Raw genomic sequence first — 19,494 nt, forward strand, 5'->3', positions numbered from 1 at the left:
AGAAGTAAACTATTGTAATTCTTAATAGCTTAGGGTCAAAATTAGATCTGGTTTTTGTTTTAGAAGGCAGTGTTTCTTTCAGATCGATGTTTTCTTGTAGTTAGTTTTTTCACAACTCTGTATGTCTCTGAGCTGCTCCAGTAATTTTAAGAAGTTTAATTACTTTTTTCAGTAAAACATCTCAAGGAGTCTTGTTCGTTTTTCCTGCCCTTGAAAGAATGAATATATATCTACTTAGACTCTAAAAACTTCTGAGGTCCAGGCCCTTCAATATTTAATATATATGAAGATAGTTAATTTCTTTAATATGTAATGGGGTATCCTATGTAGATAAAACAAATGGAATATTCATAAGACTGAAGCAAACTTAGTGAGATATAGTACTGCTTTTCTGTATGAATGACACCAGAATCTTCTACACAAATCCTGTTCTTTTATGTAGCTTTTTTCTTGAATTATATGCCCTTGTAATTACATGTAAGATGGTAAATGGAACAATTTAAATTTGCTAAGGAAAACAATTGCTTTAACTTTGTTTTTAACCTCTTGATTAAAAAAAAAATTACAATATCTGACAAGACTATGTAAAACTCATTAGCCCTGGACAGCAGGAGCTCACAGCCCAGCGCTACCAAGGGGTTAAAAATCTTTTATCAAATACGTTCATGGAGGACCACTGATATATCTTCTGTACAGCTTTTTTACTTTCCAGTTCACTAATCAAATGTATGTTAGATTTATTATTGTAAAAGTATAAACCATAGAAAATTTGACAAGATAGATGTGTAAATTATCACTCTGACAGAACTAATGATGCACTCCAAGCACCTTCTGTTTTCCAGCACTTGGTGAGTGACTTCATTAAATATGCAATGGCTGTTTGGTGTCTGCTCAGACGGTAGTTCAGTTCCTCATGGAATTGCATTATTACTAGAGGTGTAAAAAGAGGCAGGCATGCTAGCTGTTGGGCATCCTGCTGTGGTTCTAATGTGCTCCATCTTGTTGGAGCAGTTGTTTGCAGTCTTTTCAGGACAATTACATCCGTAACCACAGGACACATTCACTGAAACTATATTACAGATAACGGTTGAAAATGGCATTGACTGTTCTTCAACTCCTTGTCTCTAACTGCCAGAGTGTAGATTGCTTGAAGTGATGGTCAAGCCATATCCACAGTCTTTGTAGTTTTTTATTAATTTAACTAGACAAAAATATCAATTTGCTTAGGAGACAATAGAATTGTAATGACAAGATATTATAGATGGAGGATATCTTAGAGGAAGACTATGAAATAGTTACTCTTATTGCATATGAATTTTAATACCTATACTATACACTTAATACACATGTACAAATAGTCATTTTTGTACTACATTTCAGGATTGTTTTTTCAGCGTTTTTTGAACATTTTACACTGCTTTCTTTCAGTCAGCACTGTGGCTAGTTTATATTCCTTAAGGTATAAACAAAAATATTCTGTTCTCCAGTGATGTCCCCATCGTTCATTTTTTTGATGACAGTTTGATGGCTACCCTGAGAATGGGACAAAAAGATGATTTGAATTTAGCTTCAGATACTCTTAAAGATTTCCAAGAGGCAGATGCTATAGTATATCACCTCATCCTGACAAATGGATTGTGTCTTAGGCTGGCAAGCTAAATGCTAGACTGTAATGAGAGAATGTCCCCTATTTTGATTGACCTATTAAATCAGGGTTGATGACTTGGTTAATTAATAAATAACATTCCCATAAAGTGGCCATTTAAGTTAACCATTAAAATAACTTGTTTGTTTTTGTGACAGAAGTTGAGATAAACTGCTGTTTTATCCAACAAATGTAAATTTCTGCCATATATAATTTAGAAAAAAATCTATTTTGTATGTAAATTTGTCTTAAATATTCATTGTACTCTGAAAATTAGGCTTCCACATTGTGAATTTATATTCACAACTACGGAGAATATATTATTTTATATAGAGATTTATCTAAACTGAAACATGCCACTTTTAGGTGAGTGAATATTACATTTTATACCTTTACCAGTTTTAATTTCTCTGTTAGAGATTTCCATGGGTTTTTAGGCTGATCCTAGTTTAAACCTGAAGGTCACTTTTAACATATTTACTTCGTGGTTAAAACTTACTTCTTCCTGCATAGAACTGTTTTTAGGCTAAGCAGAACAATTCTTGAGATGTTTTATTTTTATTGATTTCCTCCTAACATTTTTTAATTTCTTAATAAGATGAGGGTCTGGGGCTCTTTTAAAAATGTATGTAATTACCATTTCACTATTTGTAATCTGACACATGATTTCAACCTAAACTTCATCTAAATTTCATAGTTTGCAAAGAAAGTAGACAGTGTAGAACACAAGCTTCCTCTGGGAGTACACTGAGCTTAATGAGCTTGATAGTCTGGTGGGCTCAATAAATCAAATAAAGCAAAACATTTCTCATTTTTGAATAAAAGCATTTATCACACAGTGTTTATTCATTCATGGTCATAAGATTGATTGGCTCCTAGTATCATGCCACATATTGAAGCATTTTTGTTTTTGTTTTTCTAGTGGGCAAGTTGCGGAAGCAGTGGATGAAGGAGAGTATCTCTGATGTTGGCTTGGGGATGCTTAAGTCTGTCAAAGAATATGTGGACCCCAATAACATCTTTGGAAACAGGAACCTTTTATAAAACCCTTACTATCTGAAAATTTCAAAATTACGATTTTTAGCCTCATTGTACTGTTATCCCAGTAATCAAATATAACATGGACTGAACTTTAAAAGCTAATATCTTTCTTATATTGGTTTTCCTCCAACAAAATGTAAACATTCACTATTAACATTCACAGATTTACTGACTGTACTCCTAAACCTCTCTTAACACACAACCTGGCAGAGGCACATGAAGGTATATACCTGCTTGCAAATGCAGATATAGCATTCCAAGTTTGGTTAGGCAGTACAGCCAATGATTTCCATGCTGGATGAAACCAGCTGTTTTTTATTAAAGCATCCCCTGCAAGAAGAACAAAGACTGACATTGGTGTTGTCTACATAAACAGCTGCTCACTCAGTCTCTTGCTAGAGGAAAATTGCTGGGAAGCACATGAGAGGTGGATTTCACTAAGGGAATACTTCTGTGTGCTGAAGGGTTAAGCAAGTAGCAGTATAAATGTAGGCTTTCTGTTTAAAAGATTCAGCATGGTTCTGTAGGATGTTTGGCTTGTCAGTCTCCCTTTCAGCATTATTGAAAATTTAAAATCTTTGAAAAGAATACTTAACTAAAGTGTAGCCTGAGTTGTATTTGCATTGCTGGGATAATCTTCTTTAATATGCTAGTCAGTCATTATAAGTTTTGTACAGAACAGCAGACGTTTCTCATTGTATATTAACAGGTTTGTTACATAAAATTATTGCCTTCATGAACACTGCACTCTTAATGTGTCTAGTTTCACTTTATTTTTGTGCAGATGCAAAATAATCCTTTTTTCCCCCAATAGAAAATATTTTGGCTATTTTAAAATAAAACTTTGCCCAGCACTGTATCTTAAAAGAAGGTCTCAACGGTTTCAAGGTTGAAACAGTTTTATTAATCTAAAATGGAGAAAATCCTGTCTGGAAACGAAGTTTCCAATTTTAATTTTTTATTAGCCTTTCTGAATTACTGGTTTACATAACTAGGAGCTGCAAATGTTGTCCTCCGTATAATCAAAAACATGGAACTTATTTTCTTAAACAATCCGTAAGACAATATCAGACCTGAAACAATTTTACATTAAAACGAGGATCTTAAAACAAGTGAAATTAAAATTTTAAACTGTTTGTCAATATTCATGATTCATGTTTTGAGATGGATTCTTTTCTTAAAGCAAATTATCCAACTTTTGATATTTAAAATAAAGTATTTAATCATATAGGATAGTAACTCAAAATGTAAACTATCTTTATGAGGACATACTGTCTAATTAGCTAGCTGCTACACAACTCTATGTGGGCAGTTTGGACACCTTTATATAAGAAGTAACCTTCACATGAAAAACCTAAATTTAAAATTGAGACATTTGTGTTTTTAAACTATTTTAAAATAATTAGCTGTCAATTTTAGTAATAAAACATTAAAGATTATAACTTTTATAATCTATAAATTAACATTTTATAACACCATAGTCTGATAACATAATTTAATATTCATTTTATTTTAAATTTACCACACTTTATCATCCTATTGCTTGAAAAATACTGCATATCTAAACAAAACTTTGAAGCTATTTTATAACTAATTTAGAATAGCTGATTAAAAATCACTTAAAAGACCATGACTACCCAAACAGCACTTTCAAATATATGAATTCAAAAAGATAGCAAATTAAAACAATTCATTATATTCTACTAGTCATGAAATAGGAAGTTACTGTGGTATTTTTAATGCAGCTAGAATTTTTTTAATCTTTGTTTCGTGAAATTTTAGTTTAAAAAGTGAATCCAGCCTTCCTGTATTTTACTTTGAAAGTTGTGGTCCATGGAATTCATGTTTCAGCAGCACCGAAAAATTTGCAATCACAGTTAGTGTTAGGAAGCTCTGACTTCCAGCACTATATGGGTAAGTGTTCCTTATTCAACATGTACAGCATGTACTTTTCAGCAAGGTGAATCTGTAATCTTTCTTTTTTTATGCTGTGGATTTCTCAACTTTGCATTCTGTGCAAATGGTGGTTACATGTCTGCAGCTGGAATCTTGCTGACTACTAGTATCACTCTGTAATACAGAGGTCTTAAACTGTATTATTTTGCTAGAAGTCAGTAAATATGTGCCTCAATATACACAGCATGTCTAACTATGAAGAATCAGATTTATGAATGAATGGATACATGAAAAACATTTTCTTTTTGGAATATGACAATACAAGCAGAATTAAAGTAAGAAGGACTTGGTTTCCTTATGGCGATTTTACTCAATATGAACAAGTTGTGCTGTCTCAAGTCTTGTTGGCTCATTTGATTTAAAGAACTATCTGGCACTACAAATGCTACGGTTTCCTCTCCCAGTGTTACCTTCCTAACCATATTTCCCCATCCTTTATATGTTAATGGAAGTTGTACAGGTAAATCTCTTCTCATGCAGTCATCTATGCACCCATAAATCTGTGATTATAACCGGATGACTTGTGAAGTTGATATCACAAAGTAAAAATTTACATCAGTTAGTCTTGTCTTGTGTAATAAAGTGAAATAACTTGGAGCTCCTACATGCAGTAATAGCAGTGGACAGGCCTGAGAAAATGGTAAATTGCAAATTAATGTGAACAAATTATAATTAGTACACTTCTTACTGCCATTTTGTTTAGTTTCTTCTTAATTTTCTTTTTTTAAACAGTGTCTTATGGATTGTTCAAAGCCTAATTTAAAATCCTGCATCTGTAAAATATACATAACTCTAGTAGTTCAAAATGTGAGAGATTCAGCGTTTCAATACTTTTTGAAAATCAATATACCAGATAAAAAGTGTTGGTTATACTCTTGTAACACATCTACTGGAGACAAAAGTATGTAAAGGAAGCACGGCCAATTGTAAAAAAGACTGTTTTTAATGCTAAATTAAGTCTTCCAACATTTTTCCTCCCCATTCTCTCTCCTTTCACACAGGCTTCACTTACTGTAGCTGCTGTCTATTCAAAGATGAAGCTTGGTCTATGCAGATCAGATGTCTGTGTAGTCTTGGCAATGTGCATTACTTTTCATTTTGTGAGGTACCTTGGACATGTTTCCAGTACAAAACAAGCAGTTTTAACTTTGTCACCACTTGTATTTAAAAGAAACTGCTAGTTTTCTCTGGTTTTCAGTAAAATTCAAAGCTGTAGAATGAGGATTTGACTGTTATCGCTTTACAACTAGGATATACCATTCAGTCACTCTTACAGAAGTTTGGGTGTAATGTCATTACAGGGAACTTCTTAAAAGAAGTAACATGTACAGATTTACAGCTTGGAAGGCCAGAAGGAACATCAAGTCTCTTCATGGCTTTGTCAGTACTGTGCATGTTGCTTATTTTGACAGGATACATATAAAGATGTCCCCTTTTCCTTACAGCAGTGAACAGAGACCAAGTTAAACAGTTCTTCCATAATAATGCTAATTAACTGAAACCAACCTAACCAAAAGAGCAAGGATGCATAAATACTGAAATCCAGAAAACATAAACTGTTTCTCAGTCTTTGAAATTAGTATCTATCAAGGTTGTAATTCAACTTTCTGCTAATTAAGCCAAACAGTGTTTGTCATTTAGTGTGAAATTAACTGTAAAACTCCAGTTGTAATGTTAAGAGATTATAGAACTTATATTATTAATAAAAAGAAAATGGGCCTAAACAATCCTGCTTTTTCTTTCTCATGAGACTGTTCAAATTAACACTTTTTAAAACTTTTGTCCTTTTTCTAGAGACACAAATTTGCTGAGATGCTTTAGATATTTATCAAGAATGAACTCAGTCTGATGCAAATTTCTAAGGCTGAATGAGAAAAATAAGAAAATACAGTAATGAGGGCTTTGCACTTGTACCTTGCATTTCAAATAAGGTAGGATTCCAGGAACCAGAAGAACACTTCTGTAATCACTGTTTTGTGAAGATAGGCAAAGCAACAGCCAGCTCCTGTGAACAGCTTAAGCTCTTCAGGAAATTATCTTGTGTTTTCATCACCTGTGCTTTCATTCATCTAATAGATGATGGAGAACCATTTTCACTGACTATAGTATTAGCCCCTTGAAAGTCATTGCTGGAAAATAAGGTACAAGGATTCTTCTGTTTCTCTAGTCTTTTCTCTCCTAGCTGTCCCTTGTCACTCCGAAATGCCAACTGTATTCCATTTGTTTACAGGTTCTGAGTACTGATCAGTCCCTTGCTACTTTGTGCATATGAGATACATTCTCAAAACTGTTTGTGCCCCTATATTTGAAGGAATGCACATGCAGTTATGAATCATATGTGCACCTGAGCAAATTCATTTTCTAAAGGATCTTTGCATCACTCATGTAAAGTTTTGGTGTGTGCCCTTTAATAGGTTAAAATCTGATTTACACATCATACAAAAAATTCCTTGCTGGGAATGTATTTTTAATGTAATTGTATGAGTACATGTTAAAAATTACCTTAAATCTGCAAAGTTTTAGTGGGAAAGGTGGAAAAGGCTTCTACATTACATGGTTTAATTTGTTTAAACTGTAATGTAAAAACTGTAAACTTTTAATTAGTAACTTTAGTTGCATACAGGATTGCTCATGGGGAGGGAGAACCGAATCTGCAAATTAAGCATACCATTCTTCACCCAAGTTATTTGGAAAAATTAATGTCATTAAGTTGAAATCTAAATATATACCACATTAAGCAAATACTAGAAGACACTTCATAGCTCTCCTAAGACCTGATCCATCTCCCATCAAAGCCAACATTCTTCATTTTGCTTTAAATGAAAGCATACATTCTATAGTAGTTGAATCCATCTTAGCAGCTGGATAAACACATTAAACAGGTTAGCCCATGGGCACAGTGCCTTACAGGTTCCCAGTTGATAGAACATCACCCATGTTTTACTTCCCATGTTGGCTCCCATCAAATTCTATGTGGACTTGAAATTGTTACTTGATTTTAAGAGAATTAATGGTTACAGTCTTTTATATCTAACCCATCTTTTCTAATGGGGTCCCACTATTTAAAATTGTAATTAATAATTAAATATATTAATGTGTAATATCCCAGACCTCCTGTTGAGATCAGAATTGGCAAATCATTGGTTTGTTCAAGTTACACCTTAACACTATAGGGACAGAAGGTCTTTAAGAGATATGTTCCATAACTAGACTTCGTTCTGTTTTGGAGTACCCAGTCTACTACTAAGGGTATGTGGATATGCCACTGCTTTTTAATAACTTTTTTTTTCATAATGCCATAAAGCATCCCATGGCATCCCTTTGAAGGATACTATATAAAAGTATTTGTTAATTAAAGGAATGAGATATATCTACAAAAATGAGACCAACTCAAACAAGTTGTCTGAGACTGTGTGATTGTAAAGTATAATCTGACTCTTCCAGCACTTCAGATCAAACCACAGATTAACAAATGACTGCCCTTGTTTTAACACTTAAATGTGTATTTGAAGCTTACATCTTTAATGATCAAGTATGTTAAACAATTTCTTTAAAAGCTTTGCAGTTCAGTTTTACACTGCTTACCACAATGAGGCTGGGCCCTCAGTGTAACTGCAATACCAGTGATAAAATGAAGAGACCCCCAAGAGCCCAGCTTCACTGCCATACATCTGACACTAGAATTTTGTTGGGAAAAGGTTAGGCAGCATTATCTGCATGGACAATATGTACATAATTAATACCAATCAACGTGTGTTCATGGAAAATAGATCCTGCTGTAGAGTATTTTTTGATGCCATTACAAATTTTGTTGATAAAGGTAAATGTTAATGTAATAGATTCCTGTAAGGCATTTTATGTGATACTGCATGATATTTTTATTAGAAACTAGAATGATACAAAATCAAGATGGCACACAGTAAATAGATTAAAACCTGGCAAACTGGTAGTTCTCAAAGTAATTGTAAATGGGGAATCATTGACTGGGTGTCCTTTTAGTGGAGTCCTGCTATTTACAATTTAAATCAATAATACAGAAGAAAACTTGTACTGAAAGCTTGCTGATAACACACAGATTGGAGGAGTGGTAAATAATGACAGGTAACTGATACAGATTGATCTTGATTACTTATAACTTGGCCTCAAGCAAACAATGCGTTTTAATACTGCTAATGTAAAGTGATACATCTAGGAACAAAGAATGTAGGACATACTTACAGGATGGGAACCTCTATACTGGGAAGCAGTGACTGAAAAGGAATTGAGGGTCGTGGTGGATAATCAGCTGACCATGAGCTGTGGTGCTGTGGCCAAAAAGGCAAATGTGATCCTGGGATGTATAAACAGGAGAATCATGAGTAGAAGTAGTGAGGTTATATTACCTCTGTATTTGGCACTTGTGTGACTGCTGCTGGAATACTGTGTCCAGTTCTGGTGTCAAAAATTCAAGAATGATGTTGATAAATTGGAGAGGTAGGGGAGAAGAGCCACAGGAATAAATCAAGGATTGGAAAACCTATCTTGTAGTGATAGACTCAGGGAGCTTAATCTGTTTTTAGTTTAAAAAAGAAGGTTAAGGAGTGACTTGATCAGAGCCAATAAGTACCCATATGAGGAACAAAAATGTGATGAGGACTCTTCAGTCTAGCAGACAACAAACAGTATTGCAAAGCCAGTTGCAAAGCTGGAAAATGAATCTGGCTGAATTCAGAATAGAAATAAGGCTTTTTTTTTTTTTTTTTTAAACAGGGACAGTAATTAACTTTGGAACAACATCATAAAGGTTGTAGTGACTGAGAATCCACCAATAACTTTTAAATCAAGACTGGATATTTTTCTGAAAGACACACTAGTTCAATAGGAGTTAATTCAGGGAAGTCCTATGGTCTGTGTTATGTAAGAGGTCAGTTTAGATCGGGGCGGGCAAACTTTTTGGCCTGAGGGCCGCATTGGGTTTCGTAAATTGTATGGAGGGCCGGTTAGGGGAGGGGGTCATGGCCCAGCCCCCACCTCCTATCTGTCCGTGTCCCCCCCGGGACTCCTACCCCATCCAACCCCCCCGTTCCCTGACGGCCCCTCTGGAACCCCTGCCCCATCCACACACTCCTGCTCCCTGTGCCCTGATGGCCCCTCTGGAACCCCTGCCCCATCCACACACTCCTGCTCCCTGTGCCCTGACGGCCCCTCTGGAACCCCTGCCCCTGACTGCCCCCCGGTGCCCCATCCAACCCCCTCTCTCCTTCCTGACTGCTCTCCCGGGACCCCTGCCCCCATTCAACCCCCCTGTTCCCTGCCCTCTGACCACCCCGACCCCTATCCACACACCCCCCGCCTCGCCCACCACCCTGAACTCCCCTGCCCTCTATCCAAACCCCCCCCCCCCCGCCCCCTTACTGCGCTGCCTGGAGCACTGGTGGCGCTACAGCCACTCCACCTGGCTAGAGCCGGGCCACACCACTGCCACTCTGCAGCACAGAGCACCGGGTCAGGCCTAGCTCTGCAGCTGCGCTGCCCCAGGAGCTCGCTGCCCCGCCGCCCAGAGCATTGCGTCAGCGGCGGAGTGAACGAGCTGAGGCTGCAGGGGAGCGGGAGGAGGGACAGCAGGGGAGGGGCCGGAGGTAGCCTCCCGGGCCAGGAGCTTGGGGGCCGGGCAGGATGGTCCCGCGGGCCGGATGTGGCCCGCAGGCCATAGTTTGCCCACAGTTTAGATGATCACAATACTCCCTTCTGGCCTGATTGATGTATGAAACTGTTGAATGATATGGGTAATGTCAGCTGTTTTAAAACTACTGCTGAATGCTGGATAAAGGCAGTGGCAGTAAAGAAATAGGAAACCTAAAACAATAGTAATGGTAATACTGAGGTAATGGACTCAATTGACTATCCTAGTAAATGCTGAAGAAAATGCAAAAGCTTAATGTGTGTACATAGGACAATACTCTTGCTGTCCAGTAAGTCATCAATCTGAATAGATGCAACCCTAGGGACATAGGAGTAACGAGAAGGGACGAATACAGCGATTGACCTTTATTCCTTTATCAAATGGTAGAAGCCATCAGCATTTCCTGACATAAAGTCTATTAGAGCTGCTGGCCAGGAAATCCTGACTGCTTGCAGGCAAAGGGTTTAAAGGCTGTTCTGAAAGTCAAAATACACAGCAGCTGGGTAAATAAATATGAGGATCAGGGAATAAAAGCCATTCATTTAAGAAAGCAAATCTGGGTAATGTTAGGAAATAGAGTTAACATTCACTTCACTCCAGCCTTTCTTATTTAAAAGAAAAAACATTAAAATCATGGCTTTAGAATGCCACTTGCTGTCAGGCGTTGGGCCATAATACAAAATATGTCACTGTTACAGGATGAGCTGTGCTTTATATCCCTTTCTGTCCTTTGTAAGTCCATTCCTCAGGTGATAGGCCTGGCTTTCTTCATCTCTCTCAAAGGTTGAAATGCCTGGTTCCACCACTCTGGAACTGAATCTCTTGGTGGCAGCCCCCCTGTTGCCCAACTGCTAGGCATCTGTAAACCTTTTCCTCTAGTGGCCCATGACTAGCAGCTGATTAAAACTGCAAAAGCAGTTTCTTCAAAACAAAGCAGTATTCTTTCACCCAAAGGTACATAGCACCTTGAGTAAAGGGTTAAAACAATAATGGCCTATATGCACTTTTCTCCCTACCTAAACTTTAATCTTCCCTTGCAACTGTTGGTAAATTCATTCACCCTGCTTCCTTCCTTCTCGGAGCTGGTATGACCATTTGCTTGCTGCAGCTTGTGTCTGACTCCTCTCCAGCTGCTGCGGATGACCCACTCACCCCTTCTTTTCCCTAGGCAGGTCCCTTAAGGTTTAGTATCCCCTTTGATCCTAAGCTCAGACCTGGGAAGAGTAAACCTGGCATGCCTGGATGGAATCGGGCAGAAGCACTCCCCAACTCATAGCTTCCCCTGTTGTTCACTTAAGGAGCCTTATCTCTGATTATTTCATTTATTTGCTTCCTTTGATTAACTCTAAGCAATCAGGCAGGGTAACATCAAACAGGCAAACTGAGGTGAATGTTGTTTAGGTTTTTTTTAAAATCAAACTTCTTTATTCTCCACATAATACTATGGGGACAGTGTTAGGTCCTGTCAACACTACTGCTTTTAAGCATGTTATGTCCAACTCCCTGACTTGGTTGTAATGGCAATGGGGCTTCCCTTGCTCCAGGTGCTGTTCTGGAGTTTCATCAAGCCCTTGCACAAGAACATGGAAGAACAGAGACTTAATGCTTTGAGTCTTATGCAGAGGCCCAACTAACATGTCCAGCAGTGTACTACTGCCCCAAGGGTGTATGCCCAGCTAGCCTGATTTTATTTTTATATTAAAAAAAAAAAAAAAGCCAGGAAGTATCCTGAAAGTATGGGTAAGCCTAGCAGATGAGTGACCGTAACTTACTATGTTGAGTGGCATTAGAGAAAGGAGGTCAGGTTCCAACAGAGATTGAATTGGCACCAGGGGGCACGAATGCAAACTGGGGCACAGGCTGTTGGCATTCAAACTCTAGAGCCTAAGCATTGCTTGAGATTTCTGTCCTACAACTATGCCTGGCTCTGTTGCGTCAGTTACTGTTTGTGAACCAGTGTCCAGGAAGTGGAGGAAGTTGCTAGCTGGGGAAGCAGAGCAAGACCAGTTCAAGCCAGCAGGGTATAATACTTGCTGCTACAGCTAAATTACACTGAAATTAACATCAGGCAGTAGGAATTTGGTTGCTGTGGAGAAATAATCTGTTTAAGATGGCAACAAGTCTGTGGCCTTAGCTTAAATTTAGTACTTATTTTAAAGCCTCATAAGAGAGGAAATCTCAGAATGTCTCCTCAGGGGTAGAACAATATGCTGCTACCTGGACATGGGGTAAAGTGATTTGCTATGATTTCTTGCCCTTTGCAATATATTTTGAAAGGGTCTGCTGAGCTTTAAACCTCTAAGTGATGACAACTGCTGAATACATTTGTATCCTGGCCCTCTGAACCATCCTACCAAGGATCTTCCATGCAACACCTATCACTCTGCCCTCCTTTCTCCAGTGTTACTTACAATATTAAAGCCAGAATTACATTCATTGGGGTTAAACAGAATGTTTAGTAAATATTTTGTCTAGTGCTTTGAAGCTGTATAGTATTACATAGTGTAAGGGCTACCCACTCAGAATAATGCACAGCAAAGTTAACCCACTTTCACAATTTTTAGCTGAAGCTGGGGGCTGTGAACAAAGTGGTATGTGTGATTCTTGTGTAAGGAATCATGGCTACATTCATACCATGCAAATTGCAATTATCAATAGAATGTTTAATAATTAGTTCCTGTATTTTTCAGTCAATTTGAAAGCTTCTAGAGGATAATAGGTTTAAAAGGAATAGTCAGCATGGATTTGTCAAGAACAACTCATGCCGAACCAACCTGATTTCTTTGACAGGGTTACTGGCCTAGTGGATGAGAGGAAGCAGTAGATGTGAGATATCTTGATTTTTAGGAAGACTTTTGACAGAGTTCCACATGAGATTCTCATGACCGCACTAGGGAAATGTGGTCTAGATGAAATTACTGTAAGGTTGGTCCACAACTGGTTGAAAAACCATACTTAAAGAACAGTTATCAATGGTTTGCTGTCAAATGGATGGGGTGTTAGTGGACTCCCGCAGAAGTCCGTACTGGACAATATTCCAGTTCAATATTTTCATTAATGAAATTATAAAATTTGCATAATGACACCAGCCTGGGAGGGGTTGGATGCACTTTGGAGGACTGGATTAGAATTTAAAACAATCTTGACAAATTGGAGAATTAATCTGACTTCAACAAGAGTAAATCTAAAGAGAAGTGCAAAGTGCTTCATTTAGGAAGGAAAAAATCAAATGCACAACTACCCAATGGGGTATAACTGAGTAGAAGTTAGTACTTCTGAAAAGGATCTGGGAGTCATACTGGATCACAAATTGAGTGAGTCAACAATGTAAAGCAGTTGCAAAAAAGGCTAATATTTTAGGGTGCATTAATAGCAGTGTTGTGTGTAAGACATGGGAGGTAATTGTCCCGCTTTAATCTGCATGGGTGAGGCCTTAGTTGGAGTATTGTGTACACACTACACAGTTAGGTCGACCTAATTGTCAGTGTCCACACTACAGCCTTGTCCTGCTGATGTAAGTGCCCTGTTACGTTGACATAACTCCACCTCCACGAGAGGCATAATGTTTGTCAGGGTAGTTAGGGTGACTGTCTGACTTAAATCGGTTGTTAGATCTTTGTGAAATTGATAAGAAACCTGGGCAGCTAGAGCCCAGCTGACCCCCACTCCACTGGAGAGCTGGGCGGCTGGACTCCACTCCTGGGTGGGATCTGGGACGAGGAGCTGGGCGGCTGGGCCCTGCTCCTGGGGGCAAGAAGCCCCAGGCAGCTTCCCCCCCACTCCCACCTAGGAACGGGGAGCCGAGGTAGGGGCAGCAGCCCACCGGGAGCTTGTCGGGCAGTCGGGCTCCCAGCGGGGAGCTGCCAGCAGAGCTGAGGGACCGGGTTCTCGGCTCCCCACAGTGCTCCTTTTAGGTCAGTTGAAATGCTCCTGGTGAGGATGCACACCCCCGACCCAAGCAGGGTGGTGTGGACATGCACCACCGCGGTAATTAGACATACCCGTAGCCTCCTGTGCCTCAACTCCCATTTGTAAAATGGGGATGATAGCACTGCTCTACCTCACAGGGAGATTTATGAGGGTAAATAAATTCCAGATTGTGAAGTGCTCAGATACTTTTGGAACTGCAAGGAATGAGATCTGTACTGTGTTTTTATGAATATTGTGTCCCTCTGTCTATTTGATTACTATTGGGTACATGGGTGCAATGCGTTAACTCAATCCTGGCTGCCTTCTTCAGGTCTGCAAAGTCAATGGTTGTTAGCCCAATCACTGATGCTTAAGAAACAATACAGGTGTCAATTCTTATCCCCACAATGCTCTGAACTATAGGTTGTCTGGTGACCCTGGATGTGGGGAATTCAAGCAGAGAAAATGAAACAAAGGTTGGGGGAGGGATTAAACGCTTCAACCCTGAAGTTGAGACAGAAGCAGAGTCTGCAGGAAATGGACTCTGTCTATACTACGTACCTTACAACCGCAAAGCTGTATCACTGTATTGCTGCAGCTGCACCGCTGTAAGATCTCCTTCATAGCCGTTCTATGCAGATGGGAGAGAGCTCTCCCATCGGCTTATTAAAGCACCCCCAACAAGCGGCCATAGCTATCTTAGTGGGAGCATTTGCCGCTGACATAGTGCTGTCCACACCAATGCTTTTGTTGGCGAACTTACATCGGTCAAGGGTGTGGGTGGTTTTTTTTGTTTTGTTTTTTCCACAGCACTGACTGACAAAAGTTTTACTGACAAAGTGCTAGTGTAGACAAAGCCTCAGTCCCTAGAACAGCAGAAGCACCAAGGATAAGTTGGACCTACTTAAGTCTTGAGGGAGTATAAAGTGTTAGCTAAGCCCGTATGTGGGTAGACCTTTTGTTATATTAACCCTTTTCTCTTTGAAAGGTTCTGTTACTATGTTCCTATGAATAAATATTGGAGAAGCTGTTCTGTCACTGAGTTTACCTGCTGTTCTCAGCTCCCAAAGGGAAGTCTATAGCAGGGGCCAAACCCAATTGTCATTGATGCACGGTTCATATTTGTTTGCTTATTTTTCCATTTTATTGCTTTAGAATGGTAAAACTGTTCTCTTTTCTATTCCGCCCTCTCTCCAAATTCAGTGCACTGAGGTTGCCATATGGTGCAAAGTAAATACTTGGGGTCCAACTTCTCAAAAACTTGGCAGTTAGAAGAGGCCCTAAATAAGAGCTTTCAACAGAAGAAGAGCAAGAGCCTGTTACATTGATAGTCAAATAATATTCACAACTTCTGTTTATGGCATCAAGCATCATGTCCTGCTTTCTAAAGTACAGTTCTACTCTGTAAAAATGGCATTGTGAAGCTCCATGATCGTGTTTCAATCTCCGCAAAAAATGCTCTAATTACAAGAAAAGAGATCCTACCCCACACCCTATATTTCCATACCTGCAAACTTAATCTGAAATACAATAATGAAGGGATCTTCCCTTCTCTATGCCCTTCAGGATAAGGAAGTGTTTTCCTCTGTCTTCATGAACTACCACAATATATAAAGGGTGCTGCGTCTTTGCTCTGTATCCGACATTAATAATGTGAGACAAACACGGGGACATGGTTGGGTTCCAAATAACTGTTGACTAACTATATGCAAACATACAAGGCCTCATTACATACATACACCCTTGCTCTTGACAGGTTCCGGTGGCTTCTGCAATAGAGGACAGGAATGCCCATGGGCTCCCAACCTATTTAAAGGAATACTACCATAAGCTCTATGGCCTGAAGCCCTGTTGGCATGTGTTGGTGACAAGAGGAAATGACTGAATGAGCCAGGCCGCATTTGCATTTCACTTACAGTATGTGTGAGATGAAGTGGGTGAGGTAATATCTTTTATTGGACCAACATCTATTGTAGAGAGAAACAAGCTTTCGAGCATTCACAGAGCTCTTCTTCAGGTGACAGTTTGGGACATTTGGACTAAACTACAGTTTTTGAGCTTGGGGGGCAATAAAATGCTATTGACCCTAATGGACAAGAGATCTAAACAAAATATGCCTGGGGTCACCCCAGGCAAGACCACAGTCAGGCACAGTTGGTAGGGGAAGCTGGATGGCTAAAAAAAAGAGTGAGACTCCTACCTTCTTCTGGGTCTCTGTTAAGAGTCCTGAAGACCACTGACCCATCTTGAAAATGCTGAGCCAAGGCAGCTACAAAATAGTGGATGGCGCAGCACTCGTGTCAGACAGTGGTGGAATTGAGGCAGTGGATGGTGCAGATCGGAGGCACTCTTGAGGCGGCAGACAGCGCAGATGTGGCACTGACACTGGTGATGGCGCTGAGGTGGCTTGAGCTGAAGTGTCAGATAATGGCAGCTCACCTAAGGTGCTCTGGTGCTCTCCTCCCTACCCAGCAATCAAAGCTGAATCCCGGGGCCTTCCTGCCAGCATCCTTGGACTCCACTGACTCAGGAGAACTAACTGTGAGTGGGGAGGTGGGAAGTGGTCAGAACCCATCAGTCACTCTCAACTGCCAGAGGAGAACTCAAGGTGGGATTATTGTTAAGCACCCTGGGGAGTAGGAGTGGGGTTGGGGGTGAGGTCAGGGGGTGGAGTCTTATCTAATAGACATTGCTAATATATTAATTGGTGGTTTTACCGAGTTTATTCTGTTGTCCCCTTTTTTTACCCCCATGATAAAATTCTCTTTGTTTTAACCCCCTGGAGTCACAGCCTGCGAGTGGAAATCATTGTCTGTCACGGGCACCCAGGATCATACATAGTTTCCCATGTTTCTATTGAGCCCATGTAATTTAATTTTTCAGAGGGACTTCCTAGAAAATTGAACCCGGCCCTTTTTTCCTGCTGACAACACCAGGCCGAACATTGACAGTACCCAGTTCCTAGGCACTACAAACAATCACATAAACCAGTAATAAAAGGTTCTGCAAGACACATTCTTCTCCCATTTCACTGCCTTCAATAACATCTGTGCCAGCCCTCTGGCTTCAATGAGTTTGAAATATGTAACTGATGGGAACACATGAAGTTATTGATAGGAGTAGAAGTAAGCAGGATTCATAAACGAGGAGTAGGTCTCTGCTTCCTTGCTTTTAGTTATCTGGGCTGTGTTGTATTAATACTAAAATCTTGCTTTGGGCACTAGTGAGCAGATGTGACTGAACACACAAGGAGAAGAAATTTATTGAGTAAGAAGGTGCTTTTTTACTTTTCAGATTAAAACCACACTTTAAACTCAGAGCCCTATAAAACACAGTTTCTGCAGCATTCTGACCTGGACAGGCTGAGGATATTGGCAGCATACTCAAGGGAATGGTCAGTGTTCTCCAGATCAACAATCACCACCATCAAAACTCTCTTTGTGCCAGACAGTGGCAGAGGAGTTGGGAGGAGAACCTCAGGGAAATATCCCACCTGGTATGCTCTGCAACTGTTTTCTCTTGGTCTTTTTCCCATGTCTCTCCCCCTCCCTTGGTGACACTATATACTTTGTGAGAATTACTGGATTCTTATCCATGTGCAGCTCTACTGGGATGGGAAGTGGGGAGCGATGGACTGGTTTGCTTGGTGGGAGGAGGTAAGTACGTGGGTTGAACTCCTGTCCCTACTGAAGTTAATGGAAAAAACTTCCCCTGACTTCCATAGGATCAGGATCTCACTCCTGGTGTTGGGACTAGAAAGGGCCTCTCACACCTCAGCTGCATAGACAAGTAGGAAGGATGCTTCCATCAGCCAGACAAGAATTCAAGCCTTCCACATGCTGGCCCACTAAGCAACACCGAACATTCCCAGCCTCCTACCCATAATTACATGATAACCCAGTTGCGCTAAGTCTGTGACTCTGCCCAGGGCCGGCTCCAGGCACCAGCCAAGGAAGCAGGTGCTTGGGGCTGCCAGTGGAGAGGGGCGGCATGTCCGGGTCTTCGGTGACAATTCAGCAGCAGGTCCCTCAGTCCATCTCGGAGCGAAGGACCCGCCACCGAATTGCCGCCGAAGAATGAAGCGGCGCGACAGAGCTGCCGCCAATCGCGGTTTTCTTTTTTTTTCTTTCGCTTCGCCGCTTGGGGCAGCAAAAAAGCTGGAGCCGGCCCTGACTCTGCCCCTAGGAAAGTGGCAGAATTAGGGGATTGTGGCCATATCTACACTAGTGAGTTTTCAGTGACACATCTGTACTGATGCAGCTGCGCTGCTGTAAGATCGCTCGTGTAGCTGCTCTATGCCCATGGGGGAGAGACTCCCACCAACATAGGCTGTGCACACTACCCCTTATGCCCGCAAAACTTTTATGTCGCTCGGGTGTGTGTTTTTTCAAACCCCTGAACGACATAAGTTTTGCTGATATAGGTGGTAGTGTAGACATGTCCATTGTAAGGCTGTTACGTAGTTACTGTACTTCTGAGTAGGAAATACCTTCTGTAAATATGGAGCAGCTTTTACAACTGCACAGCCAAGAAAGCCCAAGGAGCGTTGGTGGCTGGCAGCCACAGGGACTGTTTTCTGCAGGCTAAGGCCTTAACAATCCAATATGATCATACCTACCAATATGTTAATGACTCTGAAGTAATTAAGGACCTGGAGCAGTGTGGAGATTCCTATTAGGTGGTTGCTATAAAGTTCACGGGAGGCAGCACCATCTAGTGTTTAGCATATGGGACTAATTTAAGAGACCTAAATTCTACTTCTAGTTCTGCTACCAACTTGCTATATTACTTATCCACTCTAAGCCTCAGTTTCCTCAGCTGCAAAGCCAGGGTAGTAATATTTATCCCCTTTTCTGCTCTGATAGCACATCAAGATCCATGGATAAAAGAAGATGTATGTGAAAGAATTGTGTTTCCCAATTTTGCTTGACATGTTACCATACCTCCCAACATTTCAAGTAGCTAAAGTGAGATGCAGCGTCACTCAGGTTTGGCCTGTCTGTTCCTCCCAAGATGGAGACGGAGGGGTGGTTGGGGCAGCCCTGAATGCAGGAAATCTGCTTTGAGTGGGATAGGAGGTTTGTCGGGGTCAAAGTAGGACAGTCCTGCGAAACACAGGACTGGTGGAAATCGGTGTTAAGACCTGTGTAAAATATTATACCAATACTTTGATCACTGGATTCTGCTATGGTTATGTTATGCTTTTCACAGAACGGTAAATATATTTTTAAAATGAATAAAGTAGTTCCCTGAAAGTAGAGGCTACAACTGAATTTATTTT

At 40.2% G+C, this 19,494-nt stretch overlaps 1 protein-coding gene across 1 annotated transcript in view; it reads left to right on the forward strand.

The window, feature by feature from the left end:
• Positions 1 to 2,828, forward strand: part of AGPS (alkylglycerone phosphate synthase) — a 114,855-nt gene extending 112,027 nt beyond the window's left edge. The window contains exon 20 of the mRNA XM_026647593.2: positions 2,568 to 2,828. Coding sequence (XP_026503378.1) covers positions 2,568 to 2,689 — 122 coding nt within the window. The 3' untranslated portion in view covers positions 2,690 to 2,828. The remainder of the gene's footprint in view (positions 1 to 2,567) is intronic.
• Positions 2,829 to 19,494: the final 16,666 nt, after the last annotated feature.

This window comes from Terrapene carolina, unplaced genomic scaffold, assembly GCF_002925995.2.
Source record: "Terrapene carolina triunguis isolate 2854851 unplaced genomic scaffold, T_m_triunguis-2.0 Scaffold62, whole genome shotgun sequence".
NCBI lineage: Eukaryota > Metazoa > Chordata > Testudines > Emydidae > Terrapene > Terrapene triunguis.